This window comes from Eschrichtius robustus, chromosome 3 (assembly GCF_028021215.1).
Source record: "Eschrichtius robustus isolate mEscRob2 chromosome 3, mEscRob2.pri, whole genome shotgun sequence".
NCBI classification, from domain to species: Eukaryota; Metazoa; Chordata; class Mammalia; order Artiodactyla; family Eschrichtiidae; genus Eschrichtius; species Eschrichtius robustus.
Genome location: NC_090826.1, coordinates 2612995 through 2636447, shown reverse-complemented (window position 1 = coordinate 2636447; position 23453 = coordinate 2612995). Strand labels below are relative to the sequence as shown.

At 55.1% G+C, this 23453-nt stretch overlaps 2 protein-coding genes across 3 annotated transcripts in view; one reads left to right on the top strand and one right to left on the bottom strand.

The window, feature by feature from the left end:
- Nucleotides 1-7624: 7624 nt before the first annotated feature.
- On the top strand, nt 7625-18668 carry C3H1orf174 (chromosome 3 C1orf174 homolog). Its single transcript, XM_068538755.1, has 4 exons — nt 7625-7735; nt 13626-13736; nt 14496-14984; nt 15442-18668. Exons 1-4 carry the CDS (start codon nt 7721-7723, stop codon nt 15553-15555), a joined length of 729 nt encoding a protein of 242 aa, XP_068394856.1. The 5' UTR covers nt 7625-7720; the 3' UTR covers nt 15556-18668.
- DFFB (DNA fragmentation factor subunit beta) overlaps nt 18641-23453 on the bottom strand; it is a 17646-nt gene continuing 12833 nt past the window's right edge. The window contains exon 7 of one of the 2 annotated variants that reach the window (XM_068538753.1): nt 18641-19812. In XM_068538753.1, coding sequence (XP_068394854.1) covers nt 19578-19812 — 235 coding nt within the window. In that variant the 3' untranslated portion in view covers nt 18641-19577. Of the gene's footprint in view, nt 20297-23453 lie in introns of both variants that reach the window. The other variant, XM_068538754.1, reaches the window with a different exon arrangement.

The following is a 23453-nucleotide window of genomic DNA, read 5'->3' as shown; positions in this document are numbered from 1 at the left end:
AACAATTTAGTAAATTAAAAAATTATTCAAAAAAGCATTTCTCTCTCACTGAGAAAAGGGCAGGGTGCCTCTTTTTTTCCTGAGAGGAAAAATGTTCTATAAAACCCTTTCCTTTGTAATCAGGTACATACAATAGGCATTAGTTCCAGGGAATTCAACAGAAATCAGGAAAAAAGAGATAAGAAATTTCCAACCAGCCTATGAAAGGAGGAGTTATAGACCCATAGAGCACCATTTTATTTCATTTTCCCCCCTGCCTGTGTGCGTTAGGGAATTTAATCTGGCCTTTGTCTCCCACTTCCGGGCAGTCACCCCTAAGATGTCCAGCCTGATAGGAGTGTCTTTGCTTTCCTGGGGGCCTCTGGTCACACTGAATGGGCCAATAATGTGATGTAGGGTAGGAGACAGCCTCCCCTGGAAGGCTCAAGGTGGGGCTGGCTAGGCCAGAAGGACCAACCTCATGATTTAGGGTGGGGGTCATGGGTATCAGTGGAGACTGAGACCAATGATGTGGGAAATCAATAATCAGTTGATCGATCATCAATCATGCCTCTGTCATGGAGGCCAACCTAATAAGGGCATGGGACACTGAGGCTCAGGAGAGCCTCCCTGGCTGGCAGTCGTCCACGTGTGTTATCCCATGTCAGCACGGAGACGGTGAGTCCCCTCCCGACTCCACAGGGAGGGGACTCAGCGTTGGGCACTTTCCTGGGACTCTGCCTGGGCGTCTCCTCCTTTCGTTGATCTTGATTTGCATCCTTTCCCTGCAAGAAACTGTAATCTAGAGGATAACAGCTCTCATGAGATCTGTGAGTCCTTCCAGAGAATTAGTAACTCTGAGGGTGGTCCTGGGGATCCCCAACTTGCAACTGAATGAGGTCTTGCGTCCTTTAACTTTGTAGTTGGTCTGAACTCTCTAGGACGTGCCCCCATGTGTGCGTGTGTGTGTGTGTGTGTGTGTGTGTGTGTGTGTGTAAGAGAGAGGGAGAGAATGAGTATCTGTCCCCAACCCCTGCTCTGGTATAAATCTGTCTTCCAGAATACTGAAGTCAGAGATCCTGGGACTGGCAAATCCAATGGAAAAGATCATCCCCACCTTGTCACCTCTAAGCTCGTGCCAACTGCATTAGCTTGAAACTGTCCGAGATTTCCAGATGGCTCGGTCATGAAAGCCTCAATAAGGCACAAACCTGTGAGCTCCTCCCTGTGCACAAGCCAACACCCCACAAACTGAGAGATGTCTGTGGAGACCGGATAACAAAGCGGGTTCTGCTTCCCATTTTGTGCCCAGACTGAAAAGAAGGCTGGAGCAAGGCAGGAGGGGAGCCCACACCTGAGCGAGACAGGTGAGGCCACAGACGACAAGGTAGCCAGCCAGCCTTGGCGAGGCACCCCCTGAGAGCAAGGTTACGTCCACGACATTAGCTCACATCTGTTAGCTGCTGGGAAGGGACCACAGGTAACCCTGGCTGTGCCACTTAAATCTGCGTACGGTGACATTTATCCAGCATTTAGCTGCCTCAAAACGCACTGACCTGAATCTATTCTGCATTCTTAGGAAGCAGCATGACGGGGATGCCAGCGTGGGGATGCGAGGAGGCAGATGCCCTTCAAGGACACGGGGATTCCTGCGGGCAGAGAAGCCAGCCACCACGGGCAGAGGCCAGCCGTTTTGTCATTCTGCTCCTTGTGCCAGCGGATCAGGGCAGACCCCACTCACCGATGGGGGATAGGGGCCCTTCCAGCATCCCTTAGGACCCCGGCTCACCTGCGGACTCCCGCAGGTTTTGTTTTTGTGAATTAACCACCTCCCCTATCGAGTACCTTTCTCCCTCTCTGAGCCAGCCGCCTGCCACATGGGAAGGGGAAACAGACAGGGGTCCTCCGACCTTGCCTTGTTTCCAAGCAAATGCTGCTGGTGCAAAATCTCCCTGTCCCACATCTCTGAGAGCAAAACTGCATATTCATGGCTTTCAAGTCTTTCAGGTGGTTGAAAGGTGTCTGGAAGGAAAGCTAAGCGCATTGTGATCTCCCAGGTGGGCGGGCGGGTGGGCACTCCAGCCTTGCTGTGCTTCCCGTCTGCCACATCAGCCCCCTCACTGCCTTGCTGCCCACCTCCAGAGGGCCTTCATCACCTTTCTCAACAGCGGGGGAGGAGGGCAGCACCTTGAAACGTCTCTGCAGCCCAGGTGAAACTCAGTGGATCTGGGATCTGGTGATTAGCCCCGCAAGGCCCCGGGAGGGATGGACCTAGACTCGAGGTCAATTGTTCCCAGCGCTAATTGACTCTGCATCCAACAGTGACGTCCGTGAGAACCAGCAGAGCCACCGTCATGCCCTCTCCCGGGTGGCCTTCCCCCCATGGGGGTGGCAGGGTCCTGTGATGCTTGGGCTCAGATGCAGGCGATGCCCGGAACTCAGAGCCTGAAGAGGGTATGGTCCCCACGCTCAGCCCGCGGGCCACCACACGGCCTCAGAGGGAGGAAGCACCGAGTTAACGATGCCACATTTACCGGCAAATTCACGTCTTTGGCGGCCGTCCATAACGTGTCACGGACTTTTAGCCAGAGGAGCCGAGAGGGCCATGGAAGAAGCTAGCGCTTGTGAGTGAAGGCAGAAGTAAACCTGCTGCGAGAGACTAATTTACACCTTCTCTCCACGGCCTGAGCCTTGCTCCACGTTAATAGGATCACAAGCCAATTTCCACCACCCCACCCCAGCCCGGGGCCCAGGAGCTCTCAGAATAGAGCTTTTCTTCTTTGGGTCTTTCTTGCTGCCAGCCCAAAGGTCCTCATAAAATGGCATTTTCTCCATCTCGCTGGAAATTTAGCCTTTTCCAGGCTCTGCAAATCCCTGGGTTTTCATTTAAAGGACACGGATCACTGCGATGTCCCCACCAGGGGAGTAGCTTTGTCCCGACACTGCCAACCACTCGGAGCTTCTATGCCAGGATTATGTCCTGAACGTTCCATTCTGATTGGGGTTCCCTTAATACCCAAGCAGAGTGTGTTCCTTGTGTTTTCAGGGCAAACGGGGACCACGGCAGTTCCCAAAGTTCAACTGCCTGGCGCTATTTCTCCATTGGCTTCGAGTAAACATCTGTGGGTCCCCCAGATCCCAAGCCCCTCTTTTGAGGAAGCCCCCCTTCCAGCTGTCAGCCGAGTTGTGTGATATGGCTGCAATATTTCTTACGGTGTTGAAGCGCAGTACACACACAGAGCTCTATAAATGTTCAATGAATGAAACGAGTGGATAATGATGACAGGTACAGCGCAGCCAGAAGGCGTCGGGAGACCATTCCTGGCTGATTCTGGTGAATTTCTACCTGTCCGATGTCAGTGGAACGTGAAGGCTTTATGAGGATTTTGCTTCGTATACATTTACATCCTGACTACTGCCCAAAACGATTCGGAGTTGCTATCAATAAAAACGGAATCACAGTTAGATTTTTTAGAACACACACACACACACACACACACACACACACGATTAATTGCACATAAAAGACAGAAGCCCAGAATGGAAAGCCAAGTGAACGAGGAAAAACAAGATCAAGAAATTCTGAATGAGGCCGCCTCCAAGTCTCCTGCCAAGGAGGCAAAGAGGAGGTGGGAACAGCCGTGCGCTTGAGGAGAGCTCCCTCACACAGGTCTTTCTGCTGATCGTGAATTTGCTGAAACGTGAGCCTGTCTCATAGACCCACAGTTGGCCCCTCTTCCCAGCAGGTTGTAGGAGATTTGAAGCAGAAAATGACCTATTGTTCTCAAATGTTTTAATGTCACAGACTATTTGATTAGCCTGCAAAGCAGCCTACAGAAACTGCACTGATGTTTAACCACTGGTGAGATTCTGCGAAGGGCGGCCCTGGGCTCCCACCCACCCACAGATGTCAGCGCACAAATTCCCTCTACCTGCTTCTCCTCCACCTCGGTGTTGACACTTCACATATGTTTAAAGCCCAAGGCCAGCACCACCTCCTCCAGAAAGCCTTCCCTGACCAATCTCCTTCCACAGAGACTGTTTCCTGCTCAACACCAGTGGCCCTTTGGAACTTCTTGGCACTTTCTCTGGGTCACAGGAGCTCTGTGTGCCTCTCGTGTGCCCTACAAGGCTCTGAGCCTGCACGTCCTTGTCGACCTCTGGGTCCTGAAGACGCCTGGCTCCTGCTAGGACCTTGGCAAATTTGCGTGGGATTGACTCACGAGAGGAATTCGACGGCTGCACGGCTGTAGGGTTGTGACTACCCAGCCGAGTCAGGCAGGAGAGGTGGGCTACGAAGGAAACCTTTGCATTCTGAGGAATACAAAGTTTCCTCGGAATCTTCCATCTTCAGTTTCTTCCTATGTGTCATTACCAGCATCCTTCTTTCAACCAGTGCTTCCCGAGCCCCCGCCTGCATGTCCCAGACACTTGGCTGGGTCCTGGGACAGGGTTCTGAGCAGAACACAGTGCCCGCCTTCAGGGAGCTTGCAATCCACGTGGGGGACCAACCGCCAACGAGAACCAACGTCCTGCCATCATGGGGATGTCCCTCTCTGGGCCCCTAACCCCGGAAGGGCAGGGGGTACAGCCGTTCAGGAAGAAAAAGAGAGACAAAGGGCGCCGAGGAAGCCAGAGGGAGGTGCAGAGGCGTGATTTTGGTTCCATGTCCTCTGTGTGCCCTCCAGGATGGATCGTGTCCCGACACGGTGGCTTGGGAGGCGTGCAGAGCGGAGAATCCAAGCACGGCTGCTCCACCAGGGCAGGACCTCCCGCTGCATCAGGAGGGGCGACCTTCTGCCCAGGCAGGGGCTCCTGCCTGCTTCCTCCTGGGGAGCCTGAAAGGGGCTTGGGTCCTGGAGAGAAGAGGTGACTCCTGATCCACTTCCACTGTCCAAGAAGCCTTATCTGATTCCCCTGAGTGGGTCTGACACCCCAGGTGCTATGGCTTCTCCCCTGTGGCTCTTACCACCAATGCAGATTGATTGATCCTCACGTGATTATTCCAGCAACGCCCATCCCCCTGTGGGGCTAAAGCACTACAAAGGCAGGACTGGCATGAGCTCACCACCACTGGGACCCCAGGCCCAGCTCAGCACGGCCATGACAGCTCAGCAGACACATGGAGGGAGCGAGTGAAGGGATGCCTCGCGGTGCTCCAGGAGAGAGGGGATAGGAGAGCCAGCTGGCTCCACGCCCTGGGGGAAGAGTACAGGATGCTAGAAAACAACTGACAGGCTGAATTTGGGGGTTTGGGGGGAACATCTGGTAACGCCCCCCCCCCCCACACCAGGACATGAAACTGAAGCTGCATTGAGGTTTGTAGAATGAACTTGTCAGGCAAAATGGGTGGGGGGCTGGGGGGCAGGTTTTCCAGGCGGAGGGAATAGTGCATGCAGGGTGGGGGCTGAGAGGGGAGTGGGGAGCACAGCAGAGGGGGAGGGGAGGGGGTGGCAGGGCCAGATGAGTCCGGACGAGGGGCAGTGGTGGGCAACCTCGCAGGGCTTTCTGGGCATTCATTCGACCATCATTCATTTAGCCGCTGTGCCAGGCACCGTGCTGGGCTGTGCAGGTCGTATTAGGACTGTTGCTCTCCGTCCTAGAAGCGGTGAGGAAGTGCTGAAGAGCGTTAGCAGTGGGGTGGGTCACCACTGATCAACGACCACCCTGACTGCCAGGGGCAGCACCGGCAAGAGGGGAAGGGGGACCAGGGGTGGTCGCTGATGGGACATGGGCAGTGAGCGTGCCCTGGCTGTCAAGGATGGCCCTGGGGGCCAGGCCTGAGCAGCTGGGCGGCTGGAAATACCGCTTATGTAAACTGCAGGCGGGGGAGCAGTGAGGGGGGAGCAGAGCATATCTGTGACAAGAGATCAAGAGCTCCTTTGGGACGTTAAACTCGGGATGACACTGAGATGATCTGGCCACAGTAGGACACGCTCAAGCAGTGCAGTGTGTATCTCAGTTGACATTAACCATAAACCACCATGGAGCCCAAAACTGGCTTGTGGCAATCAGCCCCTAGTTAATGAGAACTCAGAGCTCTTAAGGAGTCCAAAATAAAATCACTGAACCCAGCTTATTATGAAACCGACTTCAGTGAAAATGGGACAGGTTAGGTATTTAACACCCATAGCACTTTGCTTTTTTTCTTAACAGCTGACAGTGATTATGTTAGTTTCCCCTTCAAAAAGGATTTCCTGCCAGTCCACACTTGTCTTTTCCCTTAGGTGTGTACCATGGGGAACAACCCGGTGAAAAGCATGGGACTGGGAAGGAAGATGGATAGGATAGCCAGGTAGGTGAGCTTGCGCTGGTGTTTGCCTGTGCATGCACATGTATGCACGTGCACGTGCAGTGCGTGTGTGTGCACATGCCCGTGTATGCGTGTGTACCCTAGGACTGCACGTGTCTTCACGCACTGCCAAAAGCAAAACCCCACGTGCAGCCCTAATTACCTACGGACGCGTGTCTAGAGAAGAGAGTCTGCATAGCGCTCTGGCGGGATCCCGAAGGACCCACATTTTTTATGCACTGAAAAGAGGCATCGACTGTATTTCCAGGCTGTATTTCCAGGCTTCGAGGGAGTCATTCCGTCAGAGCAGAGACCATGAAGCCTTTGGAAGAGATGGTGAATCACGCCTCTGCCAGGGAACGCGCGGAGGGACCCTCAAGCGATACACATTTCAACCTTTATACTCTAATTTTAAAACGTAATTGACAAAACTGCCTGATTTAAATGTTCTCATCTGTTAAAAAAAAAAAAAAACAGTTAATAACAAAAGGAAACAGCACTGTCGTTTATTTGTGAAGAGCGCGTGGTCCCTGCGTCCCTGATGAGAAAGAGGGTGGTTCCGGGAGGGGGGGCCACCGCGGGAACGGAGGCTGGTGTCCCCCCCCCGCCCGATAGGGTCCTGCGGCCCCGGCCCCGGAGCCCCGAGCACCGGGAGGGCTTCAGCCTCGTCCGTGGACCTCGGTCCTGTGGCGCCGACGCACGTGCCTGAGACGAGGTGCGGGCCAGCGCGGGGGATCCACCCGAGGGCGGCCGCCCCCGGAGCTCGCGGCGGGAGACGCCCCGTCCGTTCCCCCGCGGGCCGGGTTCGCCGTGCAGCCCCGGGCCCGGCCCACCCAGCACTGCATCGGTGGGCAGTGCGGCCAGGGCGGGGAACGGCCTCGCGCGCCCACCTCCAGGGACTCCAGCACCGCTCCCGGGGCCCCGAAGCCAAGGCCGGTGCCCGGGAAAATCGCCTGCCGGACCGGGGCGGAAGAGACCACCGCGCAGGCCCTCCCAGCCCGCCTCCACACGCGTGGCCGGTGACTGCAACGGAGGCCCCTCACGAACATGGCCGCCGCCCCGCTTAAACGTGGCGGCCGCAGAGCCGTCAAGGGAGGAGCCCCTCATAAACATGGGCGCCGCCCCCGCTTAAACATGGCGGCCGCACAGCCATCAAGGGAGGAGCCCCTCTTAAACATGGCCACCGACCCGCTTAAACATGGCGGCCGCAGAAACACCAAGGGAGATTTTCCTCGCAACACTGCCGCTCGACCCGCCAGCTACGTAAAACGGCGACTTTGTTGGGTCACATGCCTAGAGACGCCAGGCTGTGATTGGCCAGCATTCTGGTGACGTCAGACGCCGCGACGCGAGCCGAGGGCGGCCGGGTCGCTGCTCTGCTGGAAAGCGTTAGGCCGGGCGTTGGGGCTTGGCGACGGGGCTGGGGGCGGCAACGCGCCGCTCACACTCATGAGGAGCCGGAAGGTGAGGGGGCGGAGGCCGGGCGGGTGCTGCGCCGGGCGCGGCGGGGGCTCCTGCCGCCAATTTTCTGGGAGCTGAACGGGAGCCACGGGACGCCTCGGGCGGAGGTGGGGGACCTCTGCCTAGCTCTCGACACCCGGAAGGGAGCTCCCAGGTCACGCCCTTGGAAGCGGACGTCCCCCTTCCCGACCACGTCCGCGGGAAGGGGGGTCTCCCAGGCCACGCCCTTGGAAGGGCACCCCCCCCATACCACGCCCCCGGGCTAGGGGAGCTCCGAGGCCACGCCCCTGGGAAGGGGGCTGCCAGATCAGGTCCTGGGGTGGGGGGGCTCCCTCTCCGGAGCTGGTCTGGACCCCTGGTGCTCTGACGCTGCCCAGTCCGGGGTTCGCGTGCCTCTGCTGCCGGTAACCGAGCCCGGGGTGAGCCAGCCCAAGTGCGGGAACATGACGAGGGGTCCACCCCGGAGGGTGGAGAGGATGGAGGGGCGCCAGTTCCTGACACTGGTAGCCGGCGGGCGGTGTGAACCAGGGCGAGGGCCCGGGACAGGATGCGCCCCTGCCTGGGGAGGGGGCGCTCCGGGGGTTGGGAGCCGCACCTGGGGTACCTTTGACCCGAAAGTGTGTCTCCTGAAGACCCACGTGGTTGCGCTTTCCCAGTCTGACGTCTCTGCCTTTTGAGGGATTGTTTAGCGCATCACTGACTTAGTTGGGTTCACGTGTTATTTTACTTTTTGTTTTCCTCACACTTCTGTTTGGTTCTAATGTAGGGTTTTAATTTACTGATTTTTTTTCACCCTTTATTTTTTTCCCCCAGGAGTTGCTTTAGGTCTTACCGTGTACATTGTAACTTAGCAGAATCCGTTTCAGATTGAACTAGCTTAGTTCCAGAGAGATACAAAAATGTTACCCCTACGTAGCTCTGTTCCCTTAACGCACTCTGTTCCCTTAACGCACTTTTCTGGTAGTGGTAAATATTTAATGTTACAAACCCGATAGTACACTGTCATGATTACTTTACCAGCCGTGGTCATTTCCTTAGCCCAGTACAGCCTTGCTGCCACGCACCTCCTTTGTGCTGTTAACGGGCATTGCTGCCTATACCGCATACGTGTACGCGACTGTCTTTTAAATCACCTAAGGGAAGGAAATAATATGCACGTAAACTGTCTTCGTGAGGACGTAATTACCTTTACTGGTGCCCTTTTTTCTGTGGATTTGAATTATCGTCTGGGGTCACCTGCTTCCAACCCAAAGAACTTCCTCTAGTATTTCTTGTAAGAGGAGTCTGCAGGAACAAGTGCTCTCAGTTTTTGTTTATCTGGCAGTGTCTATTTTGTCTTCACTTTTGAAGGATAGTTTTGTTGGATATAGTATTCTTGGTTGACGGTTTTTTTGTTTGAGAACTTTGAATCTCTTTGAATATACCCATTGTGGTCTGGCATCCATTGTTTCTGCTAAATCAGCAGTTCATTTGTTGGGCTCCCTTGTCCTAAGGAGTCATTTTCCTCTTGCTGCTTCCAAGACTTTCCCCTTGTCTTTGACTTTCAGCACTTAAACAGCGTTGCATCTGCTTATAGATCCCTTTGCAGTTATCCTACTTGAAGTTCAGTTCTTTGAGATTGCTGGGTTTGGGGAATTCCCTGGCGGTCCAGTGGTTAGGGTTCCGTGCTTCCACTATAGGGGGCGTGGGTTCAATCCCTGGTTGGGGAACTAATCCCGCATGCCGCATGGCGCAGCCAAAAAGAAAAAAAAGAAAGAGAAACAGAGATTGCTGGTTTGTGCATTGTTGTTTTTCAATAAATTTGGGAAGTTTTCAGCCATTATTTCTTCAAATATTTTTTCTGCCCCTCTCTCTCTCCTTTCTTGCTGGTACTCCCATTACACGTATGTTGCTGCACTTAATAGTCTCCACCATGTCTCTGGGGTGCTCTTCATTCTTCTCCGTTCTTATTTCTCTCTGTTCTTCAGCTTGTGTAATCTGGCAATCTATCTTCAAGTTCACTTATTCTTTCTTCTGCCAGTTCATATCTACTCTTGAGCACACCCCCACCCCTGCCAGTGAATTTTTTACTTCAGCTATTATAATTTTCAACTCCTGAATTCCCATTTGGTTCTTTTTTATAATTTCTATCTGTTTATTGATAATCTCTATTTGATGTGATGTCATCAAATCTTTCTTTGATCATGATCTCTCTTAGTTCTTGAACACGTTTATAATGGCTATTTTGAAGTCCTTTTCTGATAAATCCAACATCTGATCGCTCTCACAGGCAGTTTCTGTTGCCTGCTTTTATGCTAGTGTATGGGTCTGCTTTCCTGTTTCTTTGCGTGTTTCATAATTTTTTGTTGAAAACTGGTCATGTTAGATAATATATTGTAGCAGCTCTGGGTACCGGTCTCCCACCCCCACCCTGAGGCTTTTTACTGTTAATGTTCTTTTTATTTGTTTAGTGATGGGGTGGATTCTAGTGGAGTCTGTTTCCCTTCCCCCAGCTGAAGCTGTGACGGTGCTTCTCAGGGGCAGTGCTGGGTGTGCCCACAGTCACCTGGGTCTCCCTGGTTTCAGGGGGGCTCTCTTCTTCTTTCTCTGACCACACCCAGCTCTTTTTTTTTTTTTTTTTTTGGCTGCGTCGGGTCTTCGTTGCTGCGCGCGGGCTTTCTCTAGTTGCGGCGAGCAGGGGCTACTCTTCTTTGCGGTGCGCAGGCTTCTCATTGCGGTGGCTTCTCTTGTTGCGGAGCATGGGCTCTAGGTACGTGGGCTTCGGTAGTTGTGGCTCGCGGGCTCAGTAGTTGTGGCTCGCGGGCTCTAGAGCACAGGCTCAGTACCTGTGGCACACGGGCTTAGTTGCTCCGCGGCACGTGGGATATTCCCGGACTCGAACCCGTGTCCCCTGCATTGGCAGGTGGATTCTTAACCACTGCGCCACTAGGGAAGTCCCCACACCCAGCTCTTAAACTCCGCTAGTTGCCAGCTGATTGCTCAGTCGTTTCCAGCGATGACCTGGAGCATAAATTTTCTACAAAGGACTCCAGTCGCATTCTGGCTTCTTTGAAGGAGTAGTTTCTAAGATCAGTGTTTGATGTTTGTTCTGACCCCAGGAGGGCTCCTCCTGCTGTGTTTTTCCCTGGCTCTCTCCTGAAGACTATATGCCTACACTTTATCTTGATTTTTCTCCCATCTGCCTTTCATCACAGCTTCCACTGTTCTTGAGGACCCCTTAGGCATGAACTTCTCCACACTCTGTTGTAAATGAAGTCGGAAGAGATTAAGAGCCCTTTGTTTTGATGCCTGCCTCTTCTCCAGGCAGAATCTGAGCCAGGGCTCCCCAGCTGGGGACAGTGACAGGCTTCTCTCTGTGACACCCCTGCTCTCAGAGCTGAGTGTTCAGGGGAGGGAAGGGGGGCAGCAGCCTGAGATCCCCTGGACTTGCCTCTCCTGGCCTTGGAACCACTGCCTCACTAGGAGGGGCGAGGGTGACGGCACCCCAGTCTCCTTAGTGCCCTGCCCAGGCAGGAACCTCTGTTCCACGAGTGGGGCCTCGGCAGAAGGGAGCCCCTCTTCTCAACCGTGCTTGCTGGAGACTTAGCGTCACAACAGGTGGGGTGAGGGCAGAATGAGAAATGCTGCCGTCCTGCTCCCCTGGGAAGAAAGCCCTCTGCCTGGGATGGGAGCGGGGGGAGGGTGTCCTGTGTGCTGACCTTGGCCGCTTGGAGTTGGGACACCAGAATACCTGTTTCTTCATTTTGCTCTTTGCTTATAGGACCATTTGCAAAGGTTTTAAATGGTTGTTTCTAATACTCTTCACCAGTTTCACTGGGGGAGGGTTAGTGGAGCACCTCTTGCTGTTTTGTTGATCTCTTCCAGCCCTTTTAGTCTTTAACTAGTCTGCTTGGAAGGAGGAAGTCCTCAACGATGGGGACTTTTTCATTTAGGGATTGTCTACGTGGAAGCAACCAGTTTGCCTAACTGAAGAGCAACGGTTCTCCAAGTTAGAAAAAAATGTAATTGATTCTTGACATGTTGGAGCAAGGGCCTTAGAGGTAGTTTTACCCACGAGTAAACTAAAGCCAAATGCCACTGGAGTTGACTCTCGCAAATCTAGTGAGGATGGCAGGTGGCCTGCTCAGGTGCCTGTAACCATAGCTTCTGGGCATCAGCCAGACCCTCACCAACTTTACCTCTGCAGAGGGGCCCAGAAAGCTGAGGGGTGACAAGCCCACCCACGGAGCTGTGGCACCCCGAGATTTTAAGGGCTACAGTACAAAGCGTCTAGAAGCGCCCTGCTGCCGGCAGAGGGCCTGCACGGCACACAGCCCAGAGCCGGACGGCAGGCTCTCTGCTCAGTCCCTCTGCAAGCAGCCGAGGCTTCCATGCGGGTGGCTCTGGTGACCGAGCAGGGGGCGGGGCTCTGAAGCCAGACATCGTCACTTCGTGTGACCTCGGCAGGGTCCTCTCCCGAGTCGTCCCCATCTGCAGCGGGGTGCCGCTCCTTTTAAAGCCGCTCGGCACGAGCACAGCGCCTGTGTGTTGACACTCAGGGATGGTGGCCGCTGTCACGAGGGAGCCTGGCACGACCCGGCATCGAAACGTCTGGAGTCGGACTGTAACGGGAAGGAGAGGATAGTCCGTGGCTTTCCGGGGCGAAGAATGTCTGTTCCCGACCATGGCGGCAGTAGAGCTCCAGGGAGACTGGGTGGTGCGGTGCCGTCCCCACACGAGATATTCTCTAACCTCTTAGGCTTAGTTCCTTGGGTATGACCGCCCACACTGCTGCCTGGGCTCTTTGAGCGAAGCCCAGCCCTGGGGCAGCCACGTCAGCGGGTCCTGCCTGGCTTGGAGTGCCTTGTTCTCGCTGTGGATCTCTTTTCTCCACTTCTGGCCATGCTGCCCCCCATCCGGCCCCGTCCTCATCCCCCAGGTCTTGGCCACTGTGACAACGGCTGTCAGGCTTGCCCTCCGCTACGCCCTCCTCCCTATCACCCACCTCTCTCACTTTCAAGTTCTCACTTGCGCTTTAATGTATGATTTTCTAAGTGTCTGTGGTCCCCATTCTGGAACAGAGAGAGCAGTCAGTGGAGAGGCAGGTGAAATGCAAATGAAGCCCCAGTGTCGTGAATTGGTGAATTGTCGCGTCGACGCTGAGCTTAGTTTCGACAGACGCACCGGGTTGTTGGCTGCAGGCAAGCTGAGGGAGGCACGGGCAGGAACTCCCTTCCCACCTCTGCTGCTTTTCTGAAAACCTAAAATTATTCCTAAATAAAATGATTGTAAGTTTCATTGTTTTAATTAATTCCTTTCTTGTTACTGGAAGACTTTCCTTTGCATTCCACGTGAGATGGCGGTGGGCTGGTTTGTTAGTGCTGAGCGAGGCCTGTCCGACAGCAGCTAGAGCTCCTTTAAGCTGAGGGGATTAGGCTCCCCTGTGATTTCAAAGAGAGGGTTTGGGCGGGGGGAGCTTTTGCTTTTTCACCTTTTATCAAGAACCTTCTGAGCAAGGATACAGGCTGCTTATTCTAAACACCTGCAGTTAACTGAACATCTATTTACTTACAAATGGAGGTTCTAAACACATGGGAGGTAGGGACAGAGTATGCAAGCTTCCCGGATCATGGAAATGGGGGATCAGCACCTTCCACCCAGCTTTGTGCAGATGCGCACATTCAGGCCACGGTGTCGGGAGTTCCCTGGCGGTCCGGTGGTTAGGACTCGGCGCTGTCACTGTGAGGGCCCGGGTTCAACCCATGGTTGGGGAACTAAGATCCCACAAGCCACACGGCACAGCCAAAAAAAAAACAAAAAAAGGCCACGGTGTCTGTCTTTCCATGGTCGATAAAAACATGGGGGTGGGAGGGGCCATCTTCGGGGTCTCTGACCAGCCTCTGGTCTGGCCCAGCTGGCAGGTGGAGTGCGGTCGTCGGCGCGCCTCCGAGCCCGGAGCTGCTTGGCCACGTCGGCCTCGGCCCAGGAAGCCCGCGTCGCCACGTCTGCCCGGACGGCATGTCAGGTGAGCCTCAGCCCCTCGGAGACAGGACTGGACTGAGTGTCCACCTTTCCACGAAACGTGTCACGTTAGAAAGCCTTGAGTGTGGCGAACAGCCCAGAGGCGAGGTCACGGCGCTGTCACCATCAGAGGAGGACCCGCCCTCGGTGCACGTGCGCCCCACCCACCGAGAGCTGCGGGCTCAGCGGCCTCTGCTGGGCAGCCTGAGCGACGCTGGCACAGGCCATGCTGCTCACCCCGAAGGGCAGGCGGGGAGGCAGGGGACCCCGTGTCTGCAGCCAGGGGCACGCAGCCATGGTGGCCCGGTGGTCCCGGCTTCCGGAGCTGCTCCCTTGAGCCGCAGCCCGGCGGTCTGGCTGGACTTGGTTTCGCAGCAGCAACTGGCCTGGTTTCCCTCCTGGGGCGCCGCTTGTTAGAGCTGCGCCGAGTCAAGTTCACGGCCCTGTTGAGCGCCCGCTCCTGCCATGGAACAGAGTCCTGCCTCCTCAGAGCTCACAGCCCAGCAGAAACGAACGGAAGCTGGGTCTGGGGTCATCATTTTACATGTCAGGGCACCCCTCGGGGGACAGCGTCAGTCTGCACTCCGCCCCTTTGGCAGCAGATAATGGAAGGACCCTGTCCTATAAGTTGTGGCTCCAGCAGTGACGTCGTTTGCTGTGAGCAGGATTGCCAGCCTCTGGGGTTGAGGCTTGCTAATTATTTGCCATCTGCTTCGTGACCTTCAGCGTGTCTGGTCTTCCCTTGCATTTTCTCTCCTGACAGCCTTCCTCATCACACAAAGCCACCGACAGGCGAACGTCCAAGAAGTTCAAGTACGACAAAGGTCATCTTGTGAAGTCGGAATTCCAGAAAGCCATCCCCCAGAGTGACAGCACCGCTGCGCCCACAGCGCCCCCCGAGACCCCGGGTCAACGCGAGCCTCTGGCATCGGCCGAGGACAGGGCCAGGCTTCCGGGAAAGGAAGCCAGCGGCTCCGCTCCTCAGGGGACCGCAGGACTCCCCCGGGGGCACTGTGGGGCCATGAGTGACGCCTGCCCGGCGGAGACTGAGGACAGGCCGCCCCCGCCGAGATGCGGGGCCCCCGCGGGAGGAGAGTCCGACGGTGGCTGCCCCGAGAGGGACGGGGCGGCGGCGGACCCGGAGCAGAGCCACTCGCCTCCGCTGCAGATGGACAACAGCGTCCTTCTCGACGACGACAGCAACCAGCCGATGCCAGTGAGCCGCTTCTTCGGAAACGTCGAGCTCATGCAGGTAACGCCCGCGGCCTCTCCCCTGGGCAGGCAGCCCCCAGCAGACCGCACGCCTGCTCACGGCCCCAGTTCACACGTGTGAGTGCCGCCGGTGCAGATCAAACGCAGTAAGAGCTCTAACCCGGGAGGAGAGAACAAAACGGTTGCTGATGTGGGGCATCCCCCGCACGGAGCTGAGAACCGTTGCCCTGGCGAGCGCGGGTGTGGGCGGGCTGGCCGACGTGAGTCTGGACCCTGCTGCGGGGTGTGAAGTCGTGGCCGTGGTTTGTGGCTCCCTGGGCGGTTCCCCCGCATTTGCCGGGCTTGCTTTTGCTTTGAACCCAGAGTCTTTCCTCTCTCCCTCCATCACGCCGGTGGGGAGCACGCTCCCATGATGGGGGGGGGGGGGACCAGAGCCCGGAGACGGGTGCTCGTGCTGGGCAACCCGTGCCTGAAGCAGGTGTTCTCTTCCCTCCAAGGACCTCCCGCCCGCATCGTCATCCTGCCCTTCGATGAGCAGACGCGAATTCAGGAAAATGCATTTCAGAGCCAAAGACGACGATGACGATGATGCCGACGGTGCAGAAACATAGAGGGTGAGACGCACACGCTGATCCTCGGCACGTCAGTACCGTTGACTGCTTCCCAGTTCAGCACGTTAGACGTTTGTACCAAACCTATCTCCAAGAGTCCACGCTTCTAAACAGAATTCAGAACTGACCCACAAAGGTCAGCAGCCCACAACGCCACGTACCCGCGGGGAGACTGGCGCACGTGAACTAAAAGACCTTTGCGTGCAAAGCTACTGTTTCCGCGGTGATGCATTTTCTCCCATCTGTACCCACGTGGTGGTGGTTCCAGCTAACTTCTCTCGTAAACGAGAGATATCTCTATAAAGGAAACTCTTAAGCTTAGCTTTGATAACGTGCAAGTTTATTTTCCATAATCAAAATTTGATCATTCTTGTGACTGATTCAATCCCAGTTCTTAAAGAACTCTCCTTTATTTCTGTATATGAAGCTCACGTTTACCTTGGACATTCAGCAAAATCCATATGGAAAAGAAATAAAATATATTTTGAAAATATTTTTAAAGCAGGCTTATGTCCCTAGAGCTGTATTCCTTTCTAAAATGCTGGACAGCCAAGTGGAGAAAACAGATCCTGTCCTGTCTTAACACATGCGAGGCTGGCTCAGCTTTGCACCCATTAACCAGCGCCAAGAGCTGAGAGCACAGGGCTGTGAGCTGGAAGGGACACGGCCCCTCCGCTTGTGAGGCTGTGGGATTTCTGAGATGGTAGGTGTTCGGCACATTCCTCGCCCCGTGTGGTGTGGGGACCAAGCATCCAGCGACGCCGCGCTCTCCTCCGTGGTGCGGTGTTACCCAGTGCAGCTGCCCTGCCGGAGCTACACTGCCACTCCCCGTCTCAAGGAGCGCCTGGTGACACATTCTTGCCAGTGGGCTCCGGAGAGGAATGTGGGCCTGCTTGTCCGCTGCCCCTTCCTGTCACCAGCTGCTGGCAGAGGACACCAAGGCCGGGGACTAGGAGAGCGTCCAAGAGGGAGCCTGGTCCCCGGGTGACGGGCACAGGAGGAGAGCTGCCTGCAGTTCCGGAGGGCCGTGCTGGATTTTCACGGGTGAGCAGCGGTCCTACTGTTGCTGAGCTAGCAAACACTTCTGGTTTAGTTACAACAGCCGTTAGACTTCCCTCCCCCTAAAATGTCCTGTGAACCACGGAAGTTTCTTACATAACATCATTTGGGGGCAAAATATAGTTGAAGTGCCCTGTAAGGTTTCCCACTGTCCCTGATGGACCCAAAGTGCCGCCTGGAAGCACCTGTCCCCACGGTCACTCTCTGCTTCAATGTGGTCATTGTCCCATCAGCAGCTGTGACCTTCCCCTGCTCTGAATCATTCTGTGATTTACTGGTCAACAAACTACTTTAGTAACGTGATGATGTTGCTTCTGAGGCCTTTGGGCAGCGTCCAGGGAGAGTAATTTACAACCTGAGGTTCTGCAGGAATGACTGTTAATCACGGCACTCGGATTAGTGGGGTCGAGCTGCCTCAGATTTCAGGGGATTTTGTCTTTCCCCTACACTGGCTCCCGGGAGAAGCATCAACCTGAATCACAGCCCACCTGCAGGACAGATGCATCGGCATGTTCCCACCAAAATGCGAAATGTAAACCTCACTCCTGGATGCCTGAGCCCCGCTGGCTTGCGGTCCACATGGAACCCGGAGAGGTTCCTCCCCAGCCACCCAGGTTGCTGAGCTAAACCGCAGGAAGCTCCCCACGTGTTCCAGGCCTTTTTCTAACTGATGACGGACAGTGTGGTGGGCCATCGTCCCGCCCACCCGCCTCCCCGGCACCAGCTGGCTCCACTAAGTTGCAGCTCTGTGGTTTCCAGTGGCAACTGGAGGATCACGTTGAGTGCAGGGAACGCCCGGTGGAACCTGCTGGGTGTTGAAGGTGGCCAGGGTGGGCAAGTCCATGTCCCTGATGGTTTACTCCCGAGAGTGAGACATTACCAAAAGAAAACACCAGGTGTCCCCGTAAAGACGCGGCTGGGACCGTGGCGGCGCATCTGGGGAACCTGTTCTGTGCTCACACGTGCGAGGACAGCACAAAGAAAACACTTCGTGAGGCCAGCCCAGGGTGACATGAGCAAGACAGATGGAACGCAGATCAGGCCCGGGGGACGAAATAAAGTTTCAAAAAGCGTATTAAAACGCGTGTTAAAATTGCTCTAATTGGGAGTACCCCGAGGATGTGTTCTGCCAGCATTTGAAATGAACACCCGACCCGCAGGCCAGGCCGTGTGACACGTGCAGATTTTTAGAAACACTTTCTACGTGAATCTTCACAAAATGACCTACCGGTGCCAGAGCAGTAGGGGTGTGGGGTGCGTCCTGTGAGCATTCCTGCGACTCTGTCGACTGCCATCGACCGCTCATCCCGCTTCCTTGCGCACGTCTGTGCAGGGGACCTAGGACCGGCCTCAGGCACGACAGTTCCCAGAGCTCACAGGCCTCGGGAAAGCTGTTGCACTCTTGGTCACCCCGATTAAAATTAGCAGAGGGAAAAGGTGCACGGGGCCAAGTCCAGGAGAGACCGGCACAAGCTTCCGGACACCTCTCCTGGCAGTCACACCGAGGCGGCATGATGTGGGCAGCAGAAGCCCTGACCAGTCGGCTCTTGGGGAGGCCTGGTGCCCGGGCAGCCCTGCGCAACCAGAGGCCGGGGGCGGGGGAAGGAAGGGGTCCTTATGACAACTCTGCTGAGTTGCCCTCCAGAAACATGTCACGAAGAGGTTGTAACAGGGCCACTCCAGCAGCAGAGAGCAGGCAGCCCTGCCCTGGACAGGCGGCCGCGGAGCTGGAGGGACGGGGTGGGGGCCGCTGGGCCTGGTCCGGCCTCCTTACTGCACAGACGGGACCCACCACGCTCCGGGGCGTCCAGCCTCTCCCACGTCCCCACTTCCCATCAGACTAGATCAGTGCCATGAACTGAGACAGCACTTCTCAAATCCCACACAAAACTGGCACCTTCTAAAATGTGTGTATATTTCAGTGACTAAGACAGAATGATTTGGGTCAGCTTCTTAAAAGTCATTGACTCATTTTTTTCCTCATTTTCGTCATTCTCAATGAGGGCAAACTTTTTTGACGTGTCTATTTTTAAAAAATCTTTATTGCTTTTGTGATTATACAGTACATGTAAAACTTCAAGTATTACAAAATGTGACTTTAAAAAGTAAATTTAAAAAAATTATGAAATAAATGCTCATTTCAAAAACTTCAAGTATTATAAAATGCATGATTTAGAAAATTAGTCCTTTGTGATCCAATCACCCCCCCCCACCAGCTTTCCTGCTCTTCACACGCAGTGATGGTCTCTGCATGACCAGCACATACGTGTGATACACACCCGTGTCACACTGGGCATGGCCGAGCCACCTGCCTGCCTCATGCACTTAACAGCCAGCTTCCCACTTCTCACATAAATGCCTGAAACTGTTACAGAGTTTTGCATTATGTAGCTGTGTCAGGTTGAGTCACGAAATTAATGCTATCTATCTGACCATTCTAGACCCACAAAAACAGCAATTTCCTACGGTTCAGCATAATGCCACAAGCGGCCCTACAGACATTTGGAGGGTTTCCCACTTTCTGCTGTTAGAAATAACACAGCAGTGAATATCCTTGTATTTTACCCCAGAAGGGTCACGACTCTTTCGAGCATTTAGAAGAGACCAGAGGATGGAGCGTTGCGTTTGCCTGGGGCGTGGAGGCCCAGTGGAGCTGAGCGCTAACACAAGTTCCCTGAAGCCCGAGTGGCCAGGCGAGAGGGGAGCCGCCTGGCTGGGGACACTGCACGCACACATGGGTGAAGCCGGAGGGAGGCCACTCCTGACCCCGGCTGTCCCGGGAAGCCACCAGAATTGTCCTCTGGCAGCTGGGCTTGCAGAGGTCAGAAAACAGCTTCAGAAATGTGCTCAAACCAGAATCTGTAGGAAGATTTTTTTCAAGAGTTTTCCGGGAATATTGGAGTGGCAAAAAAAAAAAAAAAAGTAGCACCTGTTGGAAGGACGCATGTGCTGTCCGGGCTGCATCACGGGCGCTGGCGAGCAGGCCGCTTCCTCCGGGGCACCGCCGGGGCTCGGTAGATCCTGCTGGGGTCGCAGTGGAGCCTGTGGGTGGTCTTCTTGTGGCAGGCGATGTGGACTAACTTGAGGTTCTCAGAGGTGAAGAGCAGGCGGTAGAAGTACTCCCAGTCTACTTCTCTCCCCTCGGCGCCGTGGATGGCCGCGGCCAGCGTGGGGACGACCGTGCGCTTCTTTTCTATTCTGCAAAGCAAGGTTAGAGACGTCGTCTCTGCTGTCACAATCTGTCACAATCCCCCAGGCACCTGCCAGGCCTCGTTTTCTGTTAAACCACAGAGATGGTTGAATGTGGTGTCTCCTCGGCTGAGACATCCATCAAGGTTTGGCTGCTTCCAGGAGAGACAGGTGGAGACGGTTAAACTCGGCAGAGGAACTGCCCTCAGGCCGTCCCAGACAGAGCAGGGCGGGCGCTGAAAGGGGCTCACCCTGTGGCCATCGAACGAGCACTGGGGACATCCCTCCACAGGCTGGCGGGGGTGCCATCGCTGCACGCGGCCACGCCCGCCGGGCCAGCCAGCCTGGCAGAGCCTGATGCCGGCCACCCGGGCTTCTCACATTTTACAGGTAGATGGGGGACTTCCCTGGCGGTCCAGTGGTTAGGACTTGGCGCTTTCACTGCTGAGGGGTGCGAGTTCAATCCCTGGTCGGGGAACTAAGATCCCACAAGCTGCGCGGCACAGCCAAATTAAAAAAATAAAATCAGTAAATAAAAGTAGGTAGTGCGTATTTTTTTTTAAATACTGAAAAGTACACAGAGAAAAATGAGAGCCAACCGTAGTCCCATCACACTCACTCACCAACAACTTGGCTTCCTTGGTTCACACTTTAGCTATGTGCAGACTTACCAAAAAATTACATGATACTGTACAAACGTTTTTAAATAGAATCTTACAAATACAGCTAAAGTCACCTCCAACTACAGCCTTCGCTCTCATTTCCCGCCTTCCCTTCCCAGAGACGATCACTATTAAGGGTCTGACATTTGTCTTTCCAAATTTCATCCTGTACTTTTATACGCATATGTGTGTCCACTTAAAACAATCGTGATGTTATCTTTGTGTAAACTGCTTTCACTTATAAACAACAGTTCAAAAGACCTAAGTAACCAGCCTAGAAGCTTGTAAACTTGACAAGATGGAATTGGAAACAGCACAGCTCGGGGGGCTGGCGGCAACTAAACCGGCACATAGAATCCTGTGCCCCATGACACAGAAAAGGTGAGTAACGATAAATAAGTAGCTGAGAGTAAAAGAAAGAAGGCGGCTCCCCTCTGCAGACACAGAAACCAATGCTGGACCACAGGACTGAGCTACACTCCACAGCGCACCGGGGTTCCGGTCCTGATGGAGGCCCCAGGGGCCCTCAAGAGCCAGGAGGGGTGGGCCGAGATTCCCACCCCAGCCATTAGGGGAGGAACAGGTGCTGCCGGGGATCCATGGCTTTGGGAGGGGAAGGAAAAGCCTCTGCATCAATTACCAACTGCTGCATAACCAGCCCCCCAAAACTTAGCGGTTCTGTGGGTTGGCCTGGCCCAGTCACGGGGCTGCACTCTGCTGGGGGGTTGGCCAGGGGCTGGCCCTTCTCCCCGCGGGGTCTTTTATCCTCCAGGAGGCCAAGTCAGGCTCCCCGGCGTGGTGAACGTGCGAGCCCTTGCCAGGCACCCCCGGGTTCCCGTATGCTTGATGCAGTGGGGGGACGAGGTAAGGACACCCGGCAGGTGCCGGACACAGGGCACCACTAGTGTGACCGTCCTCCAGTCACATGGAAAACCAGGACCCTCAGCCCACCTCTCACATGTCCAACTTTACGCTGCACGTGGTAGGGAACCCACGAGCAAGGAAGGCCTGCTGAAAGCCCCGGGCACCTGGTGGAAACATGCAGAACCGCTCGGTGGGGACACACGGGCCATCTGCAGACGCCTCCCACCGAGGACGAACTCACAGCCCAGACACACACAAAGCACAAGGAACGCACTGCAATGCACAGGAGGATGCAGCCAACTGCGGCGCCCCCAGAACCCCCAGGGGTCTTACACAGACCACTCCCTCTGCCGCCAACTGCAGAGCTCAGGGCCCCGGGACCACCCTCAGGGTCCACAGTTCGCCGAAAGGACTCGGAAGGCCCTGAGAGCCTTCACACTTACAGTTACGGTTTACAACCACGAAAGCATGCAAATTAAAATCATCCAAGGTTCGGGACACACGGGGCGGGGAGCCCAGGGCAGCTCCGGCCGTCCTCTCCCCAGGGAGTCAGGGACAGTGCTCCCAGCAGCGGTAGTGACGACACACGTGGAGAATCAGCACACAGGGTCGCTCCCCGAGCCTCGGCGTCCAGAGTCTTTACTGGGGCTCCGCCATGTGGGCACAGCTGACCATCCACAGGCTGACCTCACCCCCAGCACCCCCAGAGGGCAAGGTGAAACCACGTGACCCAAACCCCCCACCTTAGTCACACTGTTAGGCTGTCCAGTGACCCCCGGCCCCAGGCAAACAGAGACACTAGCAGGCAGGACACTCCGAGGGCTCAGAGGTGACCTCCCGGGGGTCAGGGGCAGAGGCCAGACCTCTCTTTGCACACAACCGTAAAATAAGTGTATTTAAAATAAAAACGAAATAAAAATAATAATGAAAGCAGACTGGCATGAAGAGGTCTTTTTTTTTAAAAAAATAACGCAAAAGCACTTGTAGAAAGGAAATACGTACTCAATGCTGAATACACAGACCGAATGGCATCAGAGCTGAAGAGACAGTGCATGAACTGAATGTATAGGAAGTGTTATTAGTCAGCTCGGACCACCGTCACAAAATACCATAGACTGGGCGGCTTAAACAACAGAAATCAGTTTTCTCACCATTCTGGGGGCTGGGATTCTGAGACCAGAGGGCCAGCGTGGTTGGGTTCTGCTGAGAAGCGTCCTCCTGGCTCGCAGACGGCTGCCCCCTCGCTGCGTCCTCACATGGTGGAGAGCGAGCGCTCTCTTCTTATGAGACCACAGTCCTATCAGATCAGTCCCATCAGACCCCCCCTTCCAACCTCATTTACCCTTAATCACCTCCTGAAGAGCCTATCCCCAGACACAGTCACCCTGGGGTTAGGGCTTCAGCACATGAATTTGGGGGGCACAGTTCAGTCCGTGGCAGGAAGTCCCCGGGAAAGGGAATGTGTAAGAGCAGACGCAGCACGAGGAGGACAGAAGGAGCTGGTCCAGGTCCGTGAGGGGGAGTCAGAGAATCAACGCTGAAGAGCTTCCCAAAATTAAAGACAGACACGTTTTCAGAGCAGAGAATACAAGTCCCGGTCAGAATTTAAAACAGAGATCTGTACTAGATACGCATCATTTGCAGAGAGAAAGGGAAAGCCTAAAGCTGCCACAGAAAAGGCAGAGGAGACTGACGGCAGCCTTGTGAACAGACGCCAGAAGGTGAGGCGGCGTGTCTCCAAAGCACTGCGGGCCGAGGGGCCGCCGGCCTGGAGTCACGTCAGCTCAGCAAGCGCTCAGGGCCTTTCTACGAGCCCCTGACCCTCACCGTCGACAGGGAGTGAGCCTGAGTGCCAGGTGATCTGTGGATGAGCGTAAGCGAGGTCCCACCCCGGGAACACGCCCACGCTTTGTGCAGGGCTCACGGTGAGCAGAGGGGGTGACACCAAGGTGACTCCACGGGGCCTCGGGGCGAGGGGGATGCGATTCTGCTTCCGACGTGCTTCACTCAGGGGCCCCACTAAGGGAACACCAGCAGACATCTATTTCCCAAACCATCGAAGGGTGGGGTGATGGGCAAGGGAAAAGGAAAACTCGGTTAAACCCACAGAAAGCACAAAGGAGA

What these genes read in the sequence shown, in the direction of transcription:
- C3H1orf174 (XM_068538755.1), top strand. An exon ending in CTGCCCGGACGGCATGTCAG is followed by an intron (nt 13,737 to 14,495) that starts GTGAGCCTCAGC and finishes CTCTCCTGACAG; the next exon opens with CCTTCCTCATCACACAAAGC. An exon ending in GAAACGTCGAGCTCATGCAG is followed by an intron (nt 14,985 to 15,441) that starts GTAACGCCCGCG and finishes CTTCCCTCCAAG; the next exon opens with GACCTCCCGCCCGCATCGTC.